The 26,935-nt window shown below is 35.4% G+C and overlaps 1 protein-coding gene across 1 annotated transcript in view; it reads right to left on the reverse strand.

The window, feature by feature from the left end:
• B4GALT4 (beta-1,4-galactosyltransferase 4) overlaps positions 1-26,372 on the reverse strand; it is a 38,131-nt gene extending 11,759 nt beyond the window's left edge. The window contains exons 1-3 of the mRNA XM_074301304.1: positions 26,221-26,372; positions 13,724-14,120; positions 5,969-6,201 (exon numbers count right to left, since the gene is read on the reverse strand). Coding sequence (XP_074157405.1) covers positions 5,969-6,201; positions 13,724-13,964 — 474 coding nt within the window. The 5' untranslated portion in view covers positions 13,965-14,120; positions 26,221-26,372. The remainder of the gene's footprint in view (positions 1-5,968; positions 6,202-13,723; positions 14,121-26,220) is intronic.
• Positions 26,373-26,935: the final 563 nt, after the last annotated feature.

The raw sequence follows: 26,935 nt of genomic DNA on the forward strand, positions 1-26,935 counted from the left end.
AATCAAAGCTATCTATAGCAACATGAAAAAAAAATTATTTAAATCACTATTGATTAGAGAAACATACAGGACAGAAAAGGAAAGTGAGAAATAGTGGAGGAGATGTGAGGAAACTGAAACACTAATGTACTGTTGGTAAAATTGTGAACTGATTCAACCATCATGAAGAGCAATTTGGAACTATGCCCAAATATTTATAGTGGCTCTTTTCTGGTGACAAAGAACTGGAAATTTAGGAGATGCCCATCAGTTGGGGAATGGTTGAACAATTTATGATATATGATTGTGATGGAATACTATTGTGCTGTAAGAAATGACGAGCAGGATGATCTCGGAAAGACACATGAATTGATGGAAAGTGAAATGACTAACACCAGGAGGACATCATGCCCAGAAATAACAGTATTGTAAGATGATCAACTATGAATGGCTTGGCCATTCTCAGCAATACAATGATCCAAGACAACTCTGAAGGACTTATGGTGGAAAATGCAATCCATCCCCAGAGAAAAAGTTGGTAAGTACAGATCAAAGCATTATTTTTTTTTAACTTTATTTTTCTTGGGTTTTTATTTTGGTCTGTATTTTCTTTCATGTTATCACTAAAATGGAAATACGTACAACCTATATCAAATTCTTTGTCTTATCAATGAATAGGAGGAAGGAGGGAGAAAATGAAACATGAATGTTAAAAATTGTTTTATTCCTTTTTTTTCCCCTGAGGCAATTGAGGTTAAGTGACTTGCCCAGGGTCACACAGCCAGAAAGTATTAAGTGGCTTTGGTCTCATTTGAACTCGAGCCCTCCTGACTTCAGGGCTGGTGCTCTATCCACTGAGCCACCTAGTGCCCTCTAAAAATTGTTTTTATATGTAATTGAGGAAAAATAAAATATTGTTTTTTAAAAAGCAAAATTTTAAAAATTAATAATTTAGAACATTACCAACGTAAACACTGCTACATCACAGTTGTATTTTGTATTTCCATTTTAGGTTTAAATATTTCACTAGATGGTACAACATAAAAATCTGGGCAGTGCCCACTTTAAGCTACTTTGTCTATAGAAGCAACAGAGTTGATTATAAAGTAGACTGTATTTTTCTTTCTTTTTGGGGGGGATGGGGCTATGAGGCTTATTAAGTGACTTGTCCAGGGTCACACAGCTAGTAAGCATTAAATGTTTGAGATCACATTTTAGTTCAGGCCCCCTGACTTCAGGGCTGGTGCTTTATCTTACCATGCCATCTAGCTGCCCCTAGATTTTATTTTTCAATAGCATCAAGGTCACAATTAGGGTTTATAAACCTTAACAGAAACTCAGAATTAAAAAACTAGATGACTGCTATGAGTCCTTCTAACTTTGGATCTGTAATTCTAATAATATCCTTTGTGGCTCACAATATCCACAAATCTAAGTTACAACAATGATAAATCTTCCATAACTGTAAAAGAAAATGTCTCAAGCTCTATAAAATGGACATAAATGCATGTCACAATTAAAGGGCATCAATGGACCATGAAGAATACACAACACACAAAATACAACTTTAGGAAGAAGCAAGAAGGAAGCATGAAAAGTCAGAAGCCTCATAATGCCCCTTCAAAAAGAACACAAAAAATAAATGCAATTATTAGAAACTTCCATAAGAAAATTAAACCTCACCAAAAATAAGTTGAGTGAAACAAAAAAGAGCTCTGCTAAAATTTTTTAAATGGATATAATATTGTAAAAATAATTTTGAAAGATTGAGAATTCTGATCACCTTGATGATCAATCATGATTCCAGAGAACTGGTAATGAAGAATGCTACTTACCTCCTAACAAAAAGGGGATGAAATAAACATGCAGAATGAAACACATATTATTGCATGTTGCTAATATGGAAATCTATTTTGCTTTTCTAGATACAATTGTTACAAAAATTTTGTTACAAAATTTCTTTTTCCAGTAGGAAGAAGGGAGATAGGAAGGAGAAAAAAATCAATGATTGTTAATTGAAAAAAATTAAATTAAATTTTTAAAATCTTTGTTATAGCTTAAGAAAAAGAAGGAAAATCATCAGAATGAATGCACATCAAAACACTACGGGGAGAAACTTAAGAAATGATGCAAGAAATGTTGGGGGGAAAATATGTAAATAGGGGAGAAGGGTAAGAGAATAAATTTAAAAAAGAAGAAATGAATGTAACTATGAAATTCTAGGAAAAAATAATGAAAAGTGAATTCAGCTAAGGAAATCTTGGAAAAATGATGGCAAAACTCACTAAAATAGAAAAGAGCATATTCCTTCCCTTTCCCCCCTTCCATTTCCCACCCCCTTCCTTCCCTCCCTCCCTTTCTTCTTTACCCTTTCGTCCTTCCCTCCCAGGAAGGAAGCTTCTATTAATGAAGACCCAAAAATATCAAGGGGGAACTATGAATAAACCTGATGGAGAAGAAAACCATATTTCAAATGTACTTTAAATGGATACTCATCCAATACCTTTTGATCAGAAAGGGAAAAAATGCTCCATGGACAAAAATACAGAAATGGAACCAATTATAGGTCAGTGTTTGATAAATTCAAGATTACAAAGTGCTGTTTTTGTTTTCTTTCTCAGGTTTTTTTTTTCCCTTTCTTTCTAGATTCGATTTTTCTTGTGCAGCAAAATAACTGCATAAATATGTATACATATGTTGGATTTAACATATACTTTAACATATTTTACATTTATTGGACTACCTGCCATCTAGGGGAGGGTGGGGGGAAGGAGGGGAAAAGTTGGAAGAGAAGATTTTGTAAGGGTCAATGTTGAAAAATTACCCATTCATATGTTTTGTAAATAAAAAGCTATAATAATAAAAATTTAAAATTAAAAAAAAAAAAGATTACAAAATGCTGAAGAAAGGAATCACTAAAAACTGTTGAAAAAATTGGATGGAGGTATCATGGGGAAATTAATTTTAGACGAGGCTTTATGACACATGCAACAATAAATTTCAACTAGAACAAAGATCTTAACATTCCAAAGATTTAATTGGAAGGAAGAAAAAATTATTACCTTATTGAATAAATGGAAGGAAATATTGAAAGACAAAATAGATGGACTTGATTATATAAGTATAGAAAAATACTGTGCAAAGGGAGGGAAAAAAATCTTTTAGTAACTGTGATGTACCCAATATAAATTTATGAGTAGAACCTGCTACACATAATGACTGAGAAAATATTAACAGACAATTTTTGAAAAATGCTAATAAGAAATAACTAATAATTCCTTGAAAATCATCCAAGTATTTCAATAAATCATAAAAATGCAAATTTAAACAGCTTTGGGATACTGCCCTATACCTATCAAATCATCTAAAATAATTTGAAACTGTGATATTGAATACTGAAGAGATTTTTATGCCACAAGCACTTATTAGATACTGATGAAATTACAAATTGGACCAATATTTTTTATAAAACAATCTAATAAGAGGAAGTAAAAAGTTATTGTGTTATTCTGATTGCAGGACTCTATCCTCAAGACATCGTTAAATGGGAAAAAAAAGATCTTTGTACAAAAATATTCATAGACATTTCATTTTTAATAAAAAAAAAAATTGAAGCAGCCTTTATGTTTGTGAATAGCCAAATAAATTGTGACATAGAAACATACTGAAATACTATTACACAAATGGCAAATAAGAATATAAAGAAATAAGGGAAAATTCATACAAAGCAGTGCAAAGCAAAGTATCAGAAGAATATACATTCTGACTATTATAAACACACACACAGAGTAAAAATGTCTTTAAATATGCCAAAGTAAAAAAGGATTGAAAGAAGACAGAGGAAATTAGATATTATTATTTTTGGTAAAGTTATTTTCTTTACCTGAAATATTGCTTCTTATTTTGTTTATATTTGTTGGTATTATATTTATAATTTTGAAAAAATAAAAACTAAACAAAAATCCAACCCTACTGTTTTATAATCACCTGGCCTAAAGCTAATATCTTCACTATTACAACTACTAAAACTACTGATAATTTTGCTTGACTTCTGAGATTTTTAATTACTTTTCTGGAAAGATATAAATAACAGATCTTTTCAAAATTTTTTCAGGACAAAGATAACATGCTGAATTTATTTCATACTTTTTTTTTTTTTTTTTTTTTAAGCAAGCAGAATTAGAATTAATACACTGTTGATAGAGTTGTGATTGGTCTAGCCATTTTGGAGAACAATTTGGAACTTTAGCCAAAAGGCTATAAAACTGCATTTCCTTCCAATCAGTAATACCTCTACTAGGTTGTATCCCAAAGAGATCAAAGAAAAGGAAAAAGAAAGGAGCTATGTGTAGAAAAATAATTATAGTAACTCTTTTTGTGGTGGTAAAGAACTAGAGAGGATGCCTATCAGCTGGGGAATGGCTGAACAAATGATATATGATTGTGATGGAGGAATACAACTGTGCTAAAAGAAATTATGAAGGGGAAGAGTTTCAGAAAAAACTGAGAAAGACATTTGTGAACCAATGAAAAGGGAAGTGAGTAGAAACAAGAGAATATTGTACAAAGGAACAAAAATATAATGGCGATGATCAAGACTTAGCTACTTTCCATAGGACTCAAGAGAAAGAACTGATGAACTTGAATGCAGACTTTTTTTCATTTTCTTTATTTTTTCTTGCCTTTTCTTTTAACATGGCTAATATGGCAATGTTTTGAATGACTTCATATTATGTCATACTGCTTGCCTTCTCCAATTTTAGGTAAGGGGCTAAAAGGAGAAAAAATTGGAATTCAAAAAAATTTTAAATAATTTTTAAAAGGCAAGCTCTCGGTAATAAATTGGTGAATCCATGTGTAATCTTTTTTTTACCTGTTCAGCATATATAGAAATACTCATTTTTCCCTTGGGTATTTAAATGCAGAATAATTATTTTTTAGCGTTTTACAGAAAAGCTTAAAGGTGGATTTTACTGAAAGGAATATATTTCTTTACTATAAGGACCTTGCAGATCATGTAATCCAGTCTTTTCTGTGTAAAAAGATCATACAGCCAGTCAGTATACATATCACAAATAATATATTTTTTCATTATTCTAAATAGTATTTCTCTCAATCTCTCCACCTCCACATTTTGTTAGTGACATATACAAATACATAAAATGTTCGTGACTTTCTCTTATATCTTACATTAATATATTATAAGCTTTGGTATACAAATTCATTGCATTGTACTTTTTCAAGAAGAATGAAATCTTTCACTAGTTAACTAGATGATATTCTGGTGAACCAGCAAAATTAAATGTATGAATGATGGCAACAAAAAGTCAACAGTAGGTCTATTTTAACTAATTACTGAAAGGCAAAATGCAAAGTGGTAGGGACTGCTTGTTTAGTACTTCCAAAGCCACAGAACACTGTAAGGCACTACAACGATTCCATTAAATAATTGCTTCTCTCTAGTCCTTACTTAGATAATAATGAATCTTGATTATGAAAAAAGATGAAAATATCTGCTTATGTGACATGCAATAAATATTCTGAGGAATATTAGGGAGAGAATTTAGTCAGACTTTTAGTATGACCTTTGCTTGATAGGCAACAAGAACTCACTCAAGTTTTTGAGCATGGGTGTGATATGACCACATCTTTCTTGTAACCATATAAAGGATGGATTGGATGATGTTGATAAAGGAAGTGGAAAGACCAATTAGGAGGCTACTGCAATAGTTTAGGAAGACAATTCGAGAAAGCACTCCTAATACTTCCTCAGCAAGTTTATTTAAGAAGCAGTAAAATCTACTAAATTTTAGTCAAATGGAATCCACATACCATGGGACAAGAATTTTCTTTCCCTCCTTGAGGGATTAAAAAAAATAGAAGTTTTGCTCAAAAAAGGTTGAATGACAGCAATTTTACTCAAGAAAAATTACAAAGATGACTACATAGATTTGTAAGATCAAAGGGACCAACTCTAATAACTGCTTACCTGATGAATGACATAGATGCCATAATCCACTTGCTGCCTCTGCAAGAATGGATGGAGATGTTTCAGCAGATATAATAAATGCTTCTCTCTATTCCGATGTGGAATTAGGATGGCAACCCGTTGTAAAGCCATACAATCTTCTGGGTGGTAACGGCCTTTCTGAACTTTAGGATTCTCTGTCTGTACTTCTTCCCATGTGAGATTTGATTTGAAAATGAGTTTGCTGGTTCCTCCTAAATAACATATACAGGCATCAAGTCTAGTTTCCAAGCTACTAATTAAAGTGTCCTAGAGATGAAATTCTCATAACTGAAATGGAAAAACTCAATTCTGGCTTCTCTTATTGGGAAGAAAAGTGCTAGGACAGAGAATGCGGCTCCTTATTATTTTAAAACTCTGATCCCCTAATAATTTTAATTTAAGCTCTGCCAAAACAATATCATTATGGGATAGTATTTTAAAATTCTAATTAGACCCAATAATACTACCTCTAGGTCTATATCTCAAAGAGGAAATAGACCCTTATGTATAAAAAATAATATATTAACAGTTGTTCTATAGAAATGAAAAACTGAAAGCTAAGGGAGTACCCAACTATTGGGAAATGGTTAAGTAAATTATGTGACATATAAATATGTGTTTATATGTTTGTATACATATTAACATATGACATATAAATTAATCATACAAATGTAATGCATCTTATTGTACCATAAGAAACATGGACAACTTCAGTGAAAACTGGGAAGACCTATATGAATCAATACAGTGAAGTGAAAAGAACCAGAACAATTTATACAATAATATTACCAAAAAAATAAGTTAAAAGATTTTAGAATCTGATCAATGTGATAAACCATGTTTCCAAAGGACCAAAGATGGAGCATACTACCAATCTAAGACAGAGAGATAATGAACTTAAGATGCAGATGGCAACTCTAGTTTGCTTGACTATGCAATTTCATTGAGGGGAAAGGGCAAGAGAGGGGAGAAGATAAATGCTTGTTAACTGAAAAAATTAACTGTGATTTTAAAATGTTTATTATGTACTACTTGAGACAACATATTCATTATAGTATAGTGAAAAGAGTATTTGGGCTTGTGGTAAGATATTGGACTTGGGGGTTAAAAGGCCTAGATCTGAGTCTTAGTTGCATCATTACCTATGATATAGGATTACTCTGTACCTCAATTTTGTCTCTAAAATGATAGAGATTGAAATGAATGAACTACAAAGTTCTTTCCATTTCTAACATCATATTATTCTAATCCTTCCATCCCCAGACCATGAATGGCAATCCATGTGACATAAAACGCATGGTTAACATTTAACATTTTTATGATTTGCAAAGCACTTTAAAATAAATTGCCTCAGATAGTTTCAGAAAACACTTTGGAAGATTTGTATGAAATAATGAAGAATGAAATAAGCAACATGATACATATGAACTCTGATTAATGTTAAGAGCCAATCACAATTCTAGAGGACCTAGGATGAAGCATAATAACCACTTTCTGATAGAGGGCCTAGACATTCACTAAAATCTCCTTGGGGAAAGGCCTCGAACATGCAGTTGGAAACAGAGTAAATTGAGAGAACAAGCAAAAGGGCCAGAGAAAGATCCAAGATGTTTACTGGTCCATGAATATATGTGTTAGGTTGGAAGTTTAATGCATTTCACAAGGGAAACAGAATGGGTGCAACTGAGATCCTGATGAAACCAATAAGGAAAGGCTAGGCTGAGAAAGGGGTTTCACAAAAACCTAGGCCTTGTGGTCCCCAACTACACAGCTTCCAGAAAGAAGAAAGCCCAAATTCCAAGGAAAGACAAAAAGTCCAGCACTACTTAAAAGGAGAGCAACTATTTATACCCAGATAGTGAATTCGCTCCAAGAAAAAATGATCAGGGAGAAAGGAAGAGAGATGAGAAAGAAAGTCCAATGTCTTCAATATCCAGTACAAGACCACCATGAAATAATGAAGGGTAGGTGAAGAAGGGATCTCCACACTCAAAAGTAAGGGCAGCAAGATTCTAGAAAAGATGAGTTCTCTCAAACCTGCCTAATCTACCTGCAGTCTATATCTTGATATCCTGACATACCAAGATATAAACGTCTCATTGTCACTTCAAACTTAACACTGGAATAACAACCTTCCCCTCCCTCTAAATCTTCTGTAGACTTCACTATTTTTGTTCATGAGAGCACCACTTATTCAGTTTTCCAAATGGAAACACCAAGATGTTGATGTTATTTCTCACTTTTCTCTCTTATATTTAACAGATTATTGCTAGAATGGCCTCCCTTCCCTTCTGCACTCATCCTGTTTTTCTTTTTTAAATTAAACTAAGTTTTAAATTAACTTTTAAATTTTTATTTTCTCTTCCAAGTTCTCTCTCTCCATCCAGTGAGAAAGCAAGAAATAGATAATGATTACATAAACGAAAATACAAAATACATGCAAAATACAGTTCCACATTAACTATGTTGTGAGGGATAAAAAACAAAAATAAAATATATAGCATATTATAAATTGTTCTCCAGAATGGTTAGACCAGCTTACAGTCTACCAATAATACATTAGGTGTTATGGACCAGAACTCTGAACTTGAAACAAAGGATTCTTACAAGGTTCTAAGTCAGTGGAATTAATAGAGACAATAGCTATCTAATTTAGCATGGTTCAGTATGATTGATTTAATCCTACAAGGAGATGTTATGGGACATAACTTGAAACAAGGTACTAAGTGGAATTAAGGAATCAATGGTTAGATCTAGTTTAGCATTTATTTAATCCTACAACAAGTAATGGTTTCCTAGTGATATAATGATTAGTGTGTAGCATATAAGCTAGAAGCCTCAGTCAGGGAGATTCAGAGATTCTGAGACAAGTAGACAGAAGACTGGAGGCTGAAGGCTGGAGCACAAACCCTTGGACTCAGACAGATTCATCCCATCTCACACCACCTTGGTGGCAGAGTCTCCTTCACTTCCCCACTGAAACCAAGACTCCGAAAGACATTTAAAGTCTTTCATGTCCTGTCTTTAATTTATCTTTCTGGATTAACTTCATATTAATATCTCATTGAAAAAACAATTGACATAGAAAATAGATCCAGGAAAGATGGTTGTTAGTGTTGGATATTAAGTATCATTGGACTACTTGAAAACCATGATCAGAAAAAGAATGTGGGCAGCATCCTTCAAGAAATTATCAAGGAAAACTACCCCAATATTCTAGAACTAGAGAATAAAATAGCAACTGAAAGAATCTACCAATGAATTTAACATATGTTTGACATGTTTAACATATAATGGATTACTTTCCATATAGAGGAGGGGATGCAAAAAAGGGGAGGGGGGAGATTTGGACAACAATGTTTTGCAAGGGCCAATGTTGAAAACTTAACCATACATATGGTTTGAAAATTTAAAAAACTTTAATTAAAAAAAAAAAAAAGAATTCACCAATCACTTCCCAAAATGAAAATTTCCAAGGAATATTATAACAAATCCCATAACTCTCAAGTTAAAAAGAAAATACTATAATTGGCCAGAAAGAAATAATTCAAATATTGAGAATCCACAGTTAGGATTGCACAAGATTTAGCAGCCTCTACGATAAAAAATTTAAGGGCTTGGAATGATATTCCTGAAAGCAAACCAGCTAGAGTTATAACCAAGAATCACCTAACCAGCAAAATTGAGCTCAACTCTTCAGCAGGTGGACAATGGACATTCAATGAAATAAAGAACTTTCAAACATTCCCTATGAAAAGACTGTAGCTAAATAGATTAACTTCACCTTATCCTATATCCTCCACTTCCCTCGAGCTTCTGGCCAACTTGTCCCTATATATTGCTCACTTCTAGTTTTCCATAGGCCATCCTCTCTACCTTTGATACTTCCCTTCTCTCCTCTGCCCTTTGCAGTCCTTTGCTCCCCATAAAGTTCAGCTTAACAAGAAGTTACCCCTGATTTTTCTTAGTAATTGGGGTTTCCCCAACTTCATGCTCAGAACTTACTCTTACACATAATTCATATCTATTTTGTACTAAACTAATTTCACCTACATTGTTGATCTCCCTCACCCAGTAGAATGGTAACACTTTATAAGCAGAAACTCTTTTTTTGTTTACAGATGTACAATAACCTGCACGTTTATTTATGTACATATCTACATAAGTATATATTAAATTTGTCTTGTACTGAACACAAATACATTTCCTAATGCATCACAAATGCAATCAAACGGTTTCCCCCACAACCACAAATTCCTATGAAAAATAAAGGCTGCAAGGGTGGTTGGAGCTTTGACTCATCTCTTCCCCTGCTGCATCATTAGGGTAAATCACTTAACTTCCCCTAACTCCATAGCATGCTGCCAGCCCTTCAGCCTCCATCACTGCCCAGCACTGGGCTCCAAACCCAAACATCTGCCCTACTTCTCCAATCCACCAACTGCTTCGTACTGGGTGACTTTCTCCCACTCCTCTTCCAACCTTGCCTTCTTCCCCAATCCCAGTTCTGAAAAGAGCAATCAAATTACACTGCCATTCCTGGAAAGGACATGGCAATCACAACCTTACAGATTTCCACCATCCCTCCCTCTGACTTACTTGTCCAAAATCATGCAATTTAAAGTAAGAGGATCATTAAAGAACATTTTGTCCTAATATATCCAAGCTGGTAATATTGTGCTACAGAGCTTCTCCCCCAGACATGACTACAAATTTGGCTCAGGAAGAGAATTTTGGATGCATAAAAAGGAGTCTCTTTCTTCTCTCAAACCCAAGCATATCATAGAAAAGCATGCAAGAGAATTAAGCAAAAAAGGAAAAAAGCTGGCTTTTGCTTGGCATACTACTGGATATTTTGGGCTCCAGGAATACAAGAACCTTTTAAAGTACATGATCATTCTACTACATTCATAAGTACTTAGCTACTTTAAAGAAAATGCAAATGATTTTTAAATATAAGGCTTCTGATGGAAAATTAGTAAACAAAGAAATTTTATATATCCATGAAGCAAAGCATATATTGAGTTGAAAGGGAGTTCAGCTCATTGTCTAATTTGTCCCAAGATAAATTAGTTTGTTATCTTTGAAATAACAATGATAAATAGAATTTTTATACAGAGTCTTAAGGTTTGCATTTTAAATGTTCTCATTTTATCCTTACAACTATTCTAATTCTGAGAGAGGTGACATTATTATACCTATTTTTCAGATAAGGAAATTGAATCTGAGAGATTCTAAGTAATTTGTCCAGTATTTATAACACAGCTATTAAGTATGTGAAGCACTGGAACTAGGTCTTCTTGATTCCAAGTCCAGTGTTCTTTTTACACTATTCCACTTTGGGCCTATTATGATACAACATTCTTCAATAATATACTGCTTTAAATTGTATATTTTAGATTTTTCAAAGAGCTTTTGAAATGCATTATCTCATTTAATCCTTAGTGACCTGAAAAGTAAGGTAGGGAAAGCTAACTGTTCAAATGAAAAAGAAATATGCTTTTAGAAAAGTAACACTAGATGCAAAAGAGTATTTGTTCTGTTAATTAATTAATTCTCAAATTTTTTCTGCTCCAATTTCTCAAAGTATCAAGCACTGCCAAGAAATACCATTGGTGTTAAGTAGACCTACCAAACTCAATTCCATATAACTTCCACAAGGTCTTTGCTAAGACTCCCAAACTTTCTGTTCAGGAGTTCTTGACCCTTTTTGTATGTCATAGATTCTTATGGCAGTTTGGTTAAGCCTATGGACTTATTTCTCAGAGTAATTTTTTTGTTGTTGTTTGGTTTGTTTTAGAGTCATGTTTTTAAATGCATAAATACATAGGATTATGAAGGAAACAAATTATATTTTAAAACAATATCAACTTTTTAAAAAGTTCACAATCTCCAGATTAAGATTTTTCTGCTTCAATTAATTTTTATTTACACATTTGCTGAAGTTTAATCTCTAGGCATCATTCCTCCCAATTGGCAAATCCAGTCTGTGTTATCTTCTCTAACTTCCCTGTATCATTTAACTATTTTTAAATTTCCCAATCTTTCTTCTCAGCAATGCAATAATCCAAAGTAATTACAATAAACTTTGGATGGAAAATGCCATCCACATCTAGAGAAAGAACCATGGAGACTGAACACAGATCAGAGTATACTACTTTCACCTTTTTCCCCCTTCTTTCGTGTGGTTTTCCCCTTTTGTTCTGATTTTTCTTTCCCAACATGACTCATATGGAAATGTTAAAAATAAATGTACTTGTATAATCGACATCAGATTGTTTGCTATACGAACCTTCACCTTTTCGACGTTCCACTATAAAAATTTCCTTCCTACCTCTCCAGTTTCTCACTGATTTAATTTATTTAATCTACTTCCTCCTCACATACCAATGGGCATGGCTCAAAGCTCCTCACATCCCTCTCCTCTTATGCCTGGCACTCTGCTTGTTCATTATAAAACCACTTATTGGGGCAGCTACGTGGGGCAGTGGATACAGCATTAGCCCAGAAGTCAGGAGCACCAGAGTTCAAATCTGATCTCAGACACTTAACACTTCCTCAGTGTGTGACCCTGGGGCAAATCACTTAATCCTAATTGCCTTAGGGGGAAAGAAAACCAATAAAACCACTTATTAAGTCACTACATCAAATGATTCTCAAATCATCAACTCCATTCCTGGATGCTACTTTGATAAATGTCTGCACATCTTGCTTTCACCTAACTTCAAAGTGATCTAAAAACCTAAATCCTCACTTTCTCTCCAAAACCATTTTAATCTGATTCTTTCCTTTCTTTGGTTCTTTTTCCTCATTCAACTCTTAGTTCTGACTTCCATCCTAATTAGTTACCCCCTCTTTATTGCGTTTTTTGTTCTTCCATAATATACTTTTTCTTCTCTAGTAATAATAACCATTTGGGTTGAAACAAAGGAAATGTCTCCAAAACAATACCAGAGAGGTTTGAAAAGGGCTCCAAGAAGCAAAACATATAGGAGAAGTTTAGTTTTAGTATTAGCAGAGAAACAAAACCAAAAAATGCAAGACTGAGGAACTGATCAAATAGATCACATGACATGACTTTATGGAATACTATTACTACTGGGTCATAAAAAAGAACAACAACAAAAAAGAAAAAGAAATCATAGAAACAGCAACTGAACAGATTTAACTGAAGAGGGCAGAATGATGAAAATAATATACATCAAGACTACAATATGTACCAAAGAGAAAATAATCCCAATAGCAGGCAATCAAATTAATTGCAATGATCTATCTCAGACCCAGGGAACACAAAGGCTCAACCTCTTGGCTGCTAAGTGGTACAATGGAGAGGAGTCAAGAAAATCAAATTGTGTCCAACACACTTATTAGCTGTATACTGTAATCAAGTCACTTAATTTCAGCCTCTGTGTCCTCATCTGCAAAGTAGGGATATAACAGCACCTACCTCATAGAGTTGCCTTATAGCTCAAATGATAGAACTATGCTTCAGCATCCTAAGGTACTATATAAATGATAGCTATTTTATTGTTCAACTGAGGCTGGAGATAAGGAGACCAACTGTCCTCCAGGGTCCCTTCTGGATCTTAATCTACATATCCAATGCTCAGTGTTCCCAGGAAAACTCTCAAACAGAGACTCAAGATTGCCGATATGGTTTGGTAAAAGAAATTTCCTTACTTAGCTACATTAATGAAATCACATCCAAATTAAAATAAAGCACAAAATACTTACTCAAGTGTGGAGACAAAAGAGGACATCTTTTCAATTTTGATTTTGTCATGGAAGCTTTATTAGATGAAGCTAACTCCTTCCTCCAAATTATGGTCCTGTTGAAAATCTTTACTTTAGGAATCTCTTGGATGGCAGCAACCAGGTAGCTTGAGGTAGCCCATCCAATCACCATCATGCATAATGCAAAGAGCAGCAACAGTCTGAATTTATAGGAAAGCTGAATAGTCAAGTTTATGCCCATCTTATTATTAGAGGGATAAAATGTCCTTCACCACCACTCATGAGGCAGGGGAAAAATAGCCTAAAAAAAAAAAAAACTTTACGATCCAATCACAAGTTGTACATCAACAGGTGCAGCAATGAAAATTCTTTTTCCATGGTTCTGTTCCAATAATTTCTGGAAAACAATCATAAAAGATATTTTATTTCAAATAAGCACCTCAAACTGAAATATCAGGGTATATGAAATAGATGAAATAGATGTATATGTACTAAGTAATAGTTCTGGACTGAGAGTAAGGAAGATAAGACTTCAAATCCTGCTCTCATAGGATTAGTTAGTTGACCTCTCATTCATGCTCTCAGCCTCCATTTTTCTAACTGCAAAATGAGCTTAACAACAATATCTATTCCCATGGGTTATTGAGAATCAAATAATTTTAAAAACCTTAAAGTATTATATAGATATTAGTTATTGTTTCTAATTTTAATACATTTCCTTATATATAATCTTAAAAAAAAAACAACCTAACAAAAGGTTGAATAATTAAGGTTAATTTATTAACCACTACTTTTAGAGACCAAGCTGATCTTGACCCATATAAAGATTTTTTTTTTGGCAGAAATATGTAAATAGTCAGGATATAGCATATATAAAAAAGAGTGAGAAAGAGGAAAAGGGAAGAGATTCTGAAAGATTCAGCTCAATTATTTCCAGTTATGTCTGACTCTTTGATGTTTTCCTGGCAAAGATACTGGAGAAGTTTACAATCTCCTTCTCCAACTTATTTTATAGATGAGGAACTGGGTGACCTACCCAGGGTTTCACTGCTAGTAAGTGTCAGAGGCCAGATGATTCCAGGTCTGGCATTCTACCCACCGAAATGAGCCAAAAGATTACCTTGCACCTATTTTTAATGTGATCTAATGGGGCTATAGTGGGATAATTAATCCTCAACAACTCTTAAAGGTAAGCAGAGTGGAATACAGTTACTGTGTAGGCAGCCAACTCATGAGTCTATGATTTTCCCCTCAGACATGACCACATATTTGGCTCAGGAAGAGAATTTGGGATAGAATAAAGAGGCAGCTCTTCTCCAGCCCAAATAAATCATAGAAAAGCATGTTCCCTGTCACTCAGAGGACAATCAAGTTCATTATCATTAGTTAATGAATTCCCCATTATCATCGGTTATTGTCCCATGTGGCATTTATACATCACACATCCCGAAGCACAGAGAATAAGAAGTAACAGGCAGAAACTGCAAAGAAAGAAAAATTTCTTTAACAAAGAAAATAGTTTTAAAATTAGTAGGTTCTTTCTCACTGGAGATCTTCAGGCAAAAGGACAATGATTACTTTTTTGGGTTATCTTGTAGGGAAGACTCTTTTTTGATTATGGGCTGGACTAAGATTTTGGTCACTGAAATCCTTAACTACTCTGAAATTCTGTGATTTTATGGGTGGAAAATATGTATGGAAAATTTCAACATAGCAGAGATCAAAATCCAGAGAACAAAACTAGAAAAGTGGAGTTTTTCCAGTGGCAACATGAAGGACAATAAGACTGGGATAAAGTTAGTGAAAAGACTACACCTTTAAAAAAAAAAAAATTAAGACTATGGATAGAATAGAACTAAATATGAGAAAAGATACATAGGGAAAAAATTATAAACAATAGGGTTTTATTGCTTTTCTTTTATTAATGAAGAAAAGACAAATAAGAAATTCTGTTTCTGCCACTAATTATTTGTATGACATTGGGCAAGTGATTTACTCTCTTGGAGCCCCGATTGCTTCACCCATAAAAATAAGGAGGTTAGACTAAGTAACCTTTAAAATTTCTTCTGGTCAAAAGGCTCCCTTCAGGGAGACCAATCCAAAGGCTACTGCAATAGTCTGAGTCAGAAGTAAGAATACCAAAATTCAATGTGTTATTTAGAAGCCAGCAAGAATTTTCACATCAAAACCATGTTGCTATAAAACGGTGGTTAAGTATAAAAGCTAACCCCCAAATGTAATATAACATAGAATATGGCTAAACTATAATACCGATAGTATTAAGCTCACATTTTGGGTTCTGGAAATAAAAGGCTATTCAGTGCCAGAAATATCACAGGATTATAATTTAGAGCTGAAAGGGCCCATTGAGTCAACCCCCTGAATTTTACCCATGAGGAAATGAGGCCCGAAGAAGTTATTTCTCGTCATAGCACACTAGTAAAGGTCTCAGTTAAATCTCAACTTTGCATCAGCAGCTTTATGAGGTTTGGATCCCATGAAACACTATGCCTGATCCAGGATAAGCTGTTCACCAGAAATCTCAAGATCAGGCTGAGTGACTCAGTTTTTTAAACAAAATACCTTATCAACTTCTCAGCAGCCTCTCCCCTCTGATTGGAAGGCTGGTGGGTGGATTTCTAATCTCCTTCCAAAGACATCCTATTTAGAAGGCTTTAAACCTGCAGAATTTTCCAGTAACTGTTCACTTTACATCAGCAACTCTGTTTGAAAAGACTCCCTGGGAGATAATAAATAGATTAGAGGAACAGAGGATAATCTACCTCTCAGACTTGTGGAGGAGGAAGGAATTTATGACCAGAGGAGAACTAGAGATCATTATTGATCACAAAATAGAAGATTTTGATTACATCAAACTAAAAAGTTTCTGTACAAACAATACTAATGCAAACAAGATTAGAAGGGAAGTAACAAATTGGGAAAATATTTTTAAAAACAAAGGTTCTGACAAAGGTCTCATTTCCAAAATATATAGAGAACTGACCCTAATTTATAGGAAACCGAACCATTCTCCAATTGATAAATGGTCAAAGGATATGAACAGACAATTCTCAGAGGAAGAAATTGAAACTATATCCACTCACATGAAAGAGTGTTCCAAATCACTACTGATCAGAGAAATGCAAATTAAGACCACTCTGAGATACCACTACACACCTGTCAGATTGGCTAAGATGACAGGAACAAATAATGATAAATGTTGGAGGGGATGTGGGGAAACTGGGACACTAATACATTGCTGGTGGAGTTGCGAAAGAATCCAGCCATTCTGGAGAGCAATCTGGAATTATGCCCAAAAAGTTATCAAACTGTGCATACCCTTTGACCCAGCAGCGCTACTACTGGGACTATATCCCAAAGAAATACTAAAGAGCGGAAAGAGATATATATGTGCCAAAATGTTTGTGGCAGCTCTTTTTGTTGTAGCTAGAAACTGGAAGATGAATGGATGTCCATCAATTGGAGAATGGTTGGGTAAATTGTGGTATATGAAGGTTATGGAATATTATTGCTCTGTAAGAAATGACCAGCAGGAGGAATACAGAGAGGCCTGGAGAGACTTAAATCAACTGATGCTGAGTGAAATGAGCAGAACCAGAAGATCAATGTACACTTCAACAACAATACTGTATGAGGATGTATTCTGATGGAAGTGGAAATCTTCAACATAAAGAAGATCCAACTCACTTCCAGTTGATCAATGATGGACAGAGGTAGCTACACCCAGAGAAGAAACACTGGGAGGGGAATGTAAATTGTTAGCACTAATATCTGTCTGCCCAGGTTGCATGTACCTTCGGATTCTAATGTTTATTGTGCAACAAGAAAATGATATTCACACACATGTATTGTACCTAGACTATATTGTAACACATGTAAAATGTATGGGATTGCCTGTCATCGGGGGGAGGGAATAGAGGGAGGGGGGTAATTTGGAAAAATGAATACAAGGGATAATATTATAAAAAAAAAAAATATATATATATATATATATATAATAAAAAAAAATTTAAAAAAAAAAAAAAGAAAGAAAGAAAAGACTCCCTGGAATATCAAGCTCTTTGTCCCCCCATTTTTCTGCTTTCTTCTGTATGTAGAGTTCCATTTGGTGAATAAACCATAGGATTTGCAATCCTGAATTCAAATCTGGCCTCCAACACTTATTAGCTGTGTGAGCCTAGGTAAGTTACTCCACTGTTTCCTCATCTATAAAATGAGCTGAAAAAAGAAATAGTAAAAATCTTCGCCAAGAAAACCATAAATGGAAGCACCTAGAATACAACAAAATTATAGATTATAAACTCCTTGAAATTAGAGACTTTCTTTTTCTTATTTCTCAGTATCCTCAGTGACTAGCTCAGTGCCAGGCACATAGTTGTTATACATTCCCTGTGGACAAACTGTCCATGGGATTTTCTTGGCAAAACTACTTGAAGGAGTTTCTAGTTTTACGTTGGAAGGTGTCTGAGGGGATATTTGAATTCTGGTCTTTGTGATTTCAGGCCCACTTCTCTAACTACTCTAGGCATTTAATAAATGCTAATTGAACTAAAGGGTCTGAGGTGGACTATAAACACCCCAAAATACAGGAGGAGAGGGTTTTCTTCTCCCTAATTTCTGAGAAGTACTTTTTTAGTTCTATTCACATTTTATATAGTCTATGTCCTGCCAAACTGTGTGGCTAGGTAGTTCTAATTTAGCCCTGTCCTTTCTTTGCTTCTTTTGGCATACATATGCCATACATATTGGCAGCCAATCTCCTACATTTCTGCCAATTAAAATCTTTTTCTTTCTTCAAGGTGTAGCCTAGGTCTCCTTCTTCTTAGAATACCACAATTAGAAGTGATATCCTACCTCCCTGAATCTATGATCTCTCCTAACATTTAATCAAATTCAAATATTATTATCGTTAATGTGCACAACTTTTACCTCTACATTTATTCCTTGGATCTGCAGGGCCTCAGACAAAATCACTCATATGCACACGAGTCTGATCTGATTTGGAAGTTGCTTTCTGTAATAATATAAGATTAGAGTGGATGGATCACTTGCCTGTCCACCTCACACCTGCCAAAGGAGCAGCCTACCTTCTCCTTCTATCATTTAATTCCTCTGGGAAATTTCTTGCTCTTGTTGACTCTGGGGATCCTTATTAGATATATATTGTACTTTTCTCACAGCCACCAATGCCTTCTGGGTGATGCTGCTGAACACATCTTGCTGCCAAAGGGTAACATTAATAGAATGCCTTTATTTAAGAGATAGATCTTAAGGGAAGACTTAGACAAACTGATATAAAATTGAGGTAGGCTGAACGGGGAAAATAATATACACAGAGACTATAGCAATAAAAACAGAAAGAACAACAATGTCAACAAAACAACTGAAATTGAATTCTGGGAGCCAGAAAAACAATTTTTACACCAACTATACCACTAGTACAATTTTTGCATCGACTATAACTCTAGAAAAAGAAAACAAATTTGAAAGATTTAATCACTGGAATTCCTCTCAATTATGAACTACCAACCAAAAGTTTTGGATGGGAGAAAGGGAAGAGGAATTAAGAAGCCTCTTGATGAGAGTGAAAGAACAGAGTATAACCTTTACTTTAAAAAAAAAAAGAAAACTAACTAAAATCATGGCATCAGGCCCAATCAATTTCGATAAATAGAGGGAGAAGAAATGGAAGCAGTGTCAAATTTTATATTCTTGGGCTCAAAAATTACTGCAGTTGGTGGGTGCAACCATTACATTAAAAGATACTTGCTCCTTGGAAAGAAAGCTATGGCAAGTCTGGAGAGTGTACTAAAAAGCAGAGACGTTATCTTACTAACAAAGGTTTGTGCAGTCAAAAACATGGATTTTTCATGCTTTGATTTTCCGTTATCCATGGATAGCTGCAAGAAAAGACTGGGCACCCCTTTTTGTAACTGCATGAAACTGGAAACTGAGTGGATGCTCATGAGTTGGAGAATGAATGAATGTTATAGAATATTATTGTTCTGTAAGAAATAATCAGCAGGATGATTTCAGAGAGGCCTGGAGAGACCCACATGAACTGATGCAAAGTGAAATGGAGATCATTATACCTGGCAACATCAAATATTATATGACGATCAATTCTGATGAATGTGACTCCAACAATGAGATGACTGATGCCAGTTCCAATGATCTTGTGATGAAGAGAGCCATCTATACCCAGAAAGAGGACTATGGAAACAGAATGTGGACCATAGCATTGTTTGCTTGCATTTTGTTTTCTGTTTTTTTTTTTTTTTCCTTCTTGATCTTATTTTTCTTGTGCAACAAGATATCTGTATAAATATGTATGCATATATTAGATTTAACATATATTTTAACATATTTAACATGTATTGGATTACCTACCATCTAGGGGAGAGAGTGGAAGGAAGGGAAAATTTTGAGCACAGGTTGAAAAATTACCCATGCATATGTTTTATAAATAAAAAGCTTTAAGGGAAAAAGAAGGGAAAAGAAAAGAAAAAAAGGCTAGACACCACAGAATTGGCGCTTTCAAATTGTGGTGCTGGAGAAGGCTTTCGAGATCCTTTGGACAGCATGGAAATGAAATCAGTCAATACTTAAAAAGAAATTATTTCAGACTATTATTCACCGGAAGATCAAATACTGAAGTTGAAACTTAAATCCTTTGGCCATTTAATGAAAAGACAGAACTCACTAGAAAAGACCTTAATGTTGGGAAAGATTGAAGGAAAAAAGAAAAAGGGAGAGCAGCATGGAAGGGAATATCATGAAAACAATGAATATGAATTTGTACAGACTTCAAAAGAATAGAGGATAGAAGGGCCTGATTGTTTCAAAGAATTGGACATGACTAAATAATATCTCAAAAGATGATAATGAACTTGATAATACTTCTTGTCCACGGGAAAGGACAGAAAAAGAGAGATGTGATGATGCTTCCCTAAAAGAAAGAAAAGATCATTAATGAAACTTTTTTTTAAATGCATAGAAGAAAATAAAGAAATTCAGAGAATGGCATAAGCAGAACAGGTTAGAAATTAATATGTTACAAATATGGAAATACGTTTAAAAGGATTGTATATATTTTGTTGCTATCTTGAGAGGGAAAAGGTACAGGACAGAGGGAGAAAAATTTAGAACAAAGTTTTATAAAAATAAATAATGAAGACTATCTTTAAATATAATTGGAAAAATAAAATACTATTTAAAAGGGAGGGGAGGAAAGGGGCAGCTAGGTGGCGCAGTGGATAGAGCACCAGCCCTGAATTCAGGAGGACCCGAGTTCAAATCTGGTCTTAGACACTTAACACTTCCTAGCAGCGTGACCCTGGGCAAGTCATTTAAACCCAGCCTCAGGAAAAAAAAGAGGGGGGGGGGGAATTAACATGTTTAATTTGCTAGACTTAAAAAAAATACACAACTTTATATACAATACTCTTTCTGTTCTTGTACATGAAAATCTTCATGTTTACTGATATTTGCTGTAATGCTTAGATTAGATTATAAAAAAATTTAAATGAGACAACATATGAAATTATATCAACCTATTTTGGTTGCAAAGAAATAATATAAGAAGAAAACTTTAAGTTTCTAACACACATTCATCATCTAATACCAAAAATAGTAGTTATCAGAAGCCAAGCACATAAGTGCCCTGCTGGTGGAATCAGGAACTGGTAAAGGCACTGTAGAAAGTAACTTGATTCTATACCCAATGAAATCACTAAAATAGAGTATATCCTCTGACCCAACAATCCCACTACTAAGCAAATCTCCTCTTGGAACTCTGATTCTTGAGGCCTTTGAGTCGTGTGAATGAGCTTTCATTTTATTTTGTTCCAAATTAGGCCATCGAGCATCTTTTAGCCCATCTCCAAATCCTTGACCTACTCCTCCAATTCTGACATCTCTGATGTGTTGTAATTTACTCTTAGACTGTAAACAAGGCAGAAACTATCTACTTGTTTGTTTTTCTATCCCCAGTCCTTAGCACAGCATCAGACATATTCGCAGATCTTAGTCTGGTGTCAGGTACATAGTTAAGTGCATAATAAATGCTTTTCCATTATTCCTCTTTTGGGCCCAACTCATATTTCATTTGTGCTATTTGTTCAAGAAATATATACAATGTTTGATATATATTGGGTTACTTGCCATCTAGGGGAGTGGAGTGAAAGGAGAGAGAAAAAATTTTGGAACAAGGTTTTGCAAGGGTGAATGTTAAAAACTATGCACGTATTTTGAAAATAAAAAGCTTTTAAAAAAAGAAATATATAACATATATTTTAACATATTTAATATGTATTGGTCAACCTGCCATCTGGGGGAGGAGTGGGGAGGAGGGGAAAAAATTTAAACAAAAGATTTTGCAATTATCAATGTTGAAAAATTACCCATGCATATGTCTTGTAAATAAAAAGCTATTTTTTAAAAATGTACAAATGAACAAACTCTACAACTTATCCATTCAAAAATATGTTCATCTGAGCAATTGACATTTCTTTTCCCATTTAATTTTTTTCTCTATAGATGGCCAAGTCAAGCATAGTTTATCTCCTGCCCTATACATACTCTCAGACCAGACCTGTAAAAAAAAAAAAAAAAAAAAAAAAAAAAAAAAGCTTAGAAATCACTCACCCATTTTCTTGCCTCAAGCAAAAACTCCCACAGAATTATTTCCAAAATATCTCTTTAAGGTTTACAAGCTAGTAAATTATTCTCAATAAGGAAGCCTTCTGGATTTCTTTTATATTTTGGGTACTGATTATTCCTACATTCCATATACCTCATAAAATCATTATATGTCAGGCTCAGAACTTGGTGTGTGCTAGGTAAATGTTTAACTATTAGTTCTCCAAGGAGAAATATATTTTCTTCCTATTTTTTTCCCCCTTTTTTGGGAAGAGGGGGAGGGAGGAAGTTATCAGAGTTAAGTTAATCAAACTTGCCTAGGATTGCACAGTCTGAGGCTGGATTTTGAATTCAGAGCCTCCAGACTTCAGGGCTGAAGCTCTATCCACTGTTCCAACTAGCTGCCCAACTTTGTTTTTTCATTACTTATATTTTCTCCTTCACTTTCTTAAATCCAAGCAAGGAAAATATAAATCAAGCTTGCTGATTTCTTTTCTTTTCTTTCTTTCTTTTTTTTAAATTTTTCATGAAGCCTAACTCTTCTATACCATAGCTCTGACCTATGTTACAATTATAGCAATTCCTTCTCGTTAGACTCTCTATCAGGACCACTCCTAATACTGTCATGCTGACTTCTGCCACTAATAATAATTGACAATTGGGGCAGCTAGGGGGCGCAGTGGATAGAGTACCAGACTTGAACTCAAGAGGACACGAGTTCAAATCTGCTCTTAGACACTTAACACTTCCTGGCTGTGTGACCCTGGGCAAGTCACTTAACCCTAGCCTCAGGAAAAAAAAATTAATAATAATAATAATTGACAATTGCAAAACCTTTAGTTCCAATTTTTCCCCTCCTTTTCCCCATCCTCTCCCCCAGATGGCAGGTAGACCAATCCATGTTAAATATGTTAAAGTATAAATTAAATACAGTATATGCATATATGTCCAAACAGTTATTTTGCTGTACAAAAGGAGTTTGAAATAGTGTACAATTAACCTGTGAAGGAAATCAAAAATGCAGGTGTACAAAAATAGAGGGATTGGGAATTCTATGTAGTGGTTTATACTCATTTCCCAGAGTTCTTTCGCTGGGTGTAGCTAAGTTTGCTGATTTCCAGAAGGCAGTGTTTACACCGAAAATGAATTATCAAGCTCCATGTAGACCAGTTTAAACTCCAGCATATTCCTTCGAAAATGGTAACTGGACTTAGTCAATGCCCCTCCACACACAGACAGAGCACTTTATATAAAGAACACTTAGAAAAATTCTGTAAGGTAAGCTTATTATTCCCATCGTGTAAAGATAAGGTTCAGAGGCATGAAGGGAGTTGCTCAGCATCATACAACTAGTTTAGGAGCTCACATTTTAATATCACTCTCCAGATTCCAAGATTATTGCCACCACACCCTTTTAAAATATGCTACTATATTAAATGGGGTCACAGCCAGGAAGTGTTAAGTGTCTGAGGACAAATTTGAACTCAGGTCCTCCTCAGGACTGGTACTGTATTCACTGCGCCACCTAGCTGCTCCCCCACAGCATGGTATTTTCGCCTTTTTTGGTTGGTGGTAGTGTTTGTTTGCTTATTTTATTGTTGTTGATGTTTTTTCCTTTTGATATGATTTTTTTTTCCTTTTGATATGATTTTTATTTTGCAGCATGAGGAATATGAAATTATGGTTGGAAGAACTGCACAAGAACAGCTAGATTAGAATACAGATCCTGAAGCCTGAATTCAAATCCCATTTCAGACACTTAACCCTTACCTGCTGTGTGACCTGAGCAAATCACTTAATCTTAATTGCCTCAAAAAGGAAAAAAAAAAAAAAGTGGGGGAAAAAAGAATTGCACATACTTAATTTATATTGGATTGCTTGCTGTCTGGGGGGAGGGAGGGAAAGAGAAAAGTTTGGAATACAAGATTTTGCTAAAGTGAATGTTGAAAACTATCTTTGCCTATATTTGGAAAAATAAAAAGGTATTATAAATTTTTAAAATACACTATTATTGATTTTTGTGATGATGATTAAATAATGGTGAAAAATATGCGTATTTTATATTTGCTGATTTACCTACATGTCAATTCATCCTCCAAAAAGCAGCCACATGTTTTCAAGATCCTTGAAAATACAGAAGGCTTCATTTTTTTTTTTTTTTTTTTTAATCCTTGTGCCTGGCTTACAAGTGGAGTTTAATAAGTTCTTAATGAATGAAAGTGATTTCTCCCTCTTCTCAACTCTACCAACATTTTGGTTATACTGGTTTTAATACTGTCTCCTTTCCCATCAATTAGATGGATATAGACTCTCTTTGCCAACGGAAGTGAGAAGGGTGTAGGGGATGAATTCATAAAACATACTAATTACAGTTGTGTCCATCACCTCAATGAAGAAATTATTTAATATGATAACCAGTTTACTCTTAAAACAAACTAAAGACATGCCCTTTTCTCTACAATCTCTCTCCTCCCTTCCCAAGTATCTAACAAAAAACCTTGTACATCGTATATGTACAATAAACCTTTGTGCAAAGAATGAATAAAAGTTAAGGTAAAATTCTGGCCGTTTACATGGGGATCTCCATGGAAGGTGACAAATCAACAATTGAAACTAACGAGTTTCAATAGTTTAATATCCCTAGTAAAATTTGATCTGAACCACAGGACAGTGAAAGTGAGGACTATTTATGAGGACTCAAGAAGGCAAGTTCTACCCAAATTTAAAAATCACAGAAATCTGGAATCTGCCTCAAGGCTATCAGAGCCTAGGAAAAAGCCCAAAGAAAAGGGCCTGCATACCTTTCAGAAATTCAACCACCACATACTAACTCCACTATATGCAAAATAATAGCAAGTGCTCTGGAAGATACCAGGATAATTGAGATCTTCAACAAAATTAGTAGATCTACAAACAAGGAACGCTTAGATATTGAGCAGAATATCCGGTAATATACATTGCACATTCTAAACTAGTCTACCTTTCCAACTTCACCTTGAAGTAAATCCAGTCTCCCATCTACTATATCCCTTCCCCCAAAAGTCCTTGCTCTCTTAATTCCTAGTCTACCTGCTTAAACTGGGATAATTCCAACAGTTGAAATTGTTCGATCTTTCAAAATTCAACTCAAAAGGTAGGCTCTTTAGAGTGAGAAGCCCTGAATCAACTCTTTTTTGGAAGGGAAAGAGGTGAGGAGGGAAAAGAGAGTGGGTCTTTTAAATGACAATAGGGAATGCTAAAAAGGACACTTTAGTCTTGCCTCTGGCAAACTTTGAAGGGCTGTAACCGAGATCATTCATTCCACCCAGAAGAGCCGGCAGATTATAAAATTTCTGGGTTAACCTCCGGAAACCGAAGAAGGCTAGTTGTCTTCCCTTCCACCAAAACAGTAGAGGCTTCCCCTTCGGCAGCACAAAAGCAAAAGAAACTCAGCTGAGAGGAGAGGAGGGAGGGGGTGTCTATAATGGCGCCCCAGGGTTGTCCATCAAAAAATCAGCACAACCCCTCGGTTTTCGCTTTCGGAGCCCTCGCCCTGCCTCCACTCTCCCCCTCCACCCGCAAAGACCAAGGGCTCCAACCTCTGCCCCAATCCGCAGCTCTTCCCCAGGACCATAGCGGTCCCCAGGCCTCCAGTCTGCCTACCGGCTCCTAGGTTTAGAGATCTGCGGCAGCATCCCTCTTCCCCAGCCCAACCCCGGGGCGTCAAGGACCAAGCGCACCGCCCTCTCCCCAAGCTCTATTGGGCACCCGCATCCTCCCCCGCCCCTTCTTCCCAGGCCAGACACCCAAGTGCAATACCCGAGCCCCCGGCCTGGATAGCAGGAGCTCAGACTCACCAGGCGGAGGCTGCAACGACTCCCTAGGCTGGAGCCAGGGGCCGGCAGGGGAAGTCGGGAGGCGGAGAAGCGGGGGCAGCTCTATGTGGGACCCCGCCTCCAACCCTCGGCCAGATATCCCCTTCTGCTCCTCCTCCTCCTGCTGCTGCTGCTGCTGCTGCTCCTCCTCCGCGGAGTCAGCCCGAGTGAGGGATGGAGGCTCCGCACGGAGAACACGCTGGTCCAGGGCCCCCGAGGCAGGAGGCGGAGCCATCTCCCGTCCCTCTGACCTCCGCTCGCTCCCTACCTTTGCAGTCTCAAATTGAGTGACAGCTGCAGCGCCCTACTTAGCGAAACACCTGGGCACCTGCAGGATCAGTCTGGTAGTCAGTAATGATTTAGTAACCGGTCACTCTACATTTATTAAGTGATTACTATAAGGCACTGTGCTAAGTACTAGAGATATCAGGAAAAGACAAACAGTACTTGTCCTCAACAATTTTTCATTGTAATGAAGTAAACTAATAGATAGCTACAAGACATAAAACAATAATAACTACAGCTTGTGTCTGCATAGCGCTTTCAGGTTTGCAAAACTCATTACGTAAGTTATCTCGCTAAATTCTCAAAACCTTGTAAGGCAGGTGCTATGATTCACCATTTTACTGATAAAAAGACAAGGCAAAACAAAACTGAAGCTGATACTTTTATTCTTTCTAATTTTTGATGTGATTTT

Source organism: Sminthopsis crassicaudata, chromosome 3, assembly GCF_048593235.1.
Source record: "Sminthopsis crassicaudata isolate SCR6 chromosome 3, ASM4859323v1, whole genome shotgun sequence".
Lineage (NCBI taxonomy): Eukaryota > Metazoa > Chordata > Mammalia > Dasyuromorphia > Dasyuridae > Sminthopsis > Sminthopsis crassicaudata.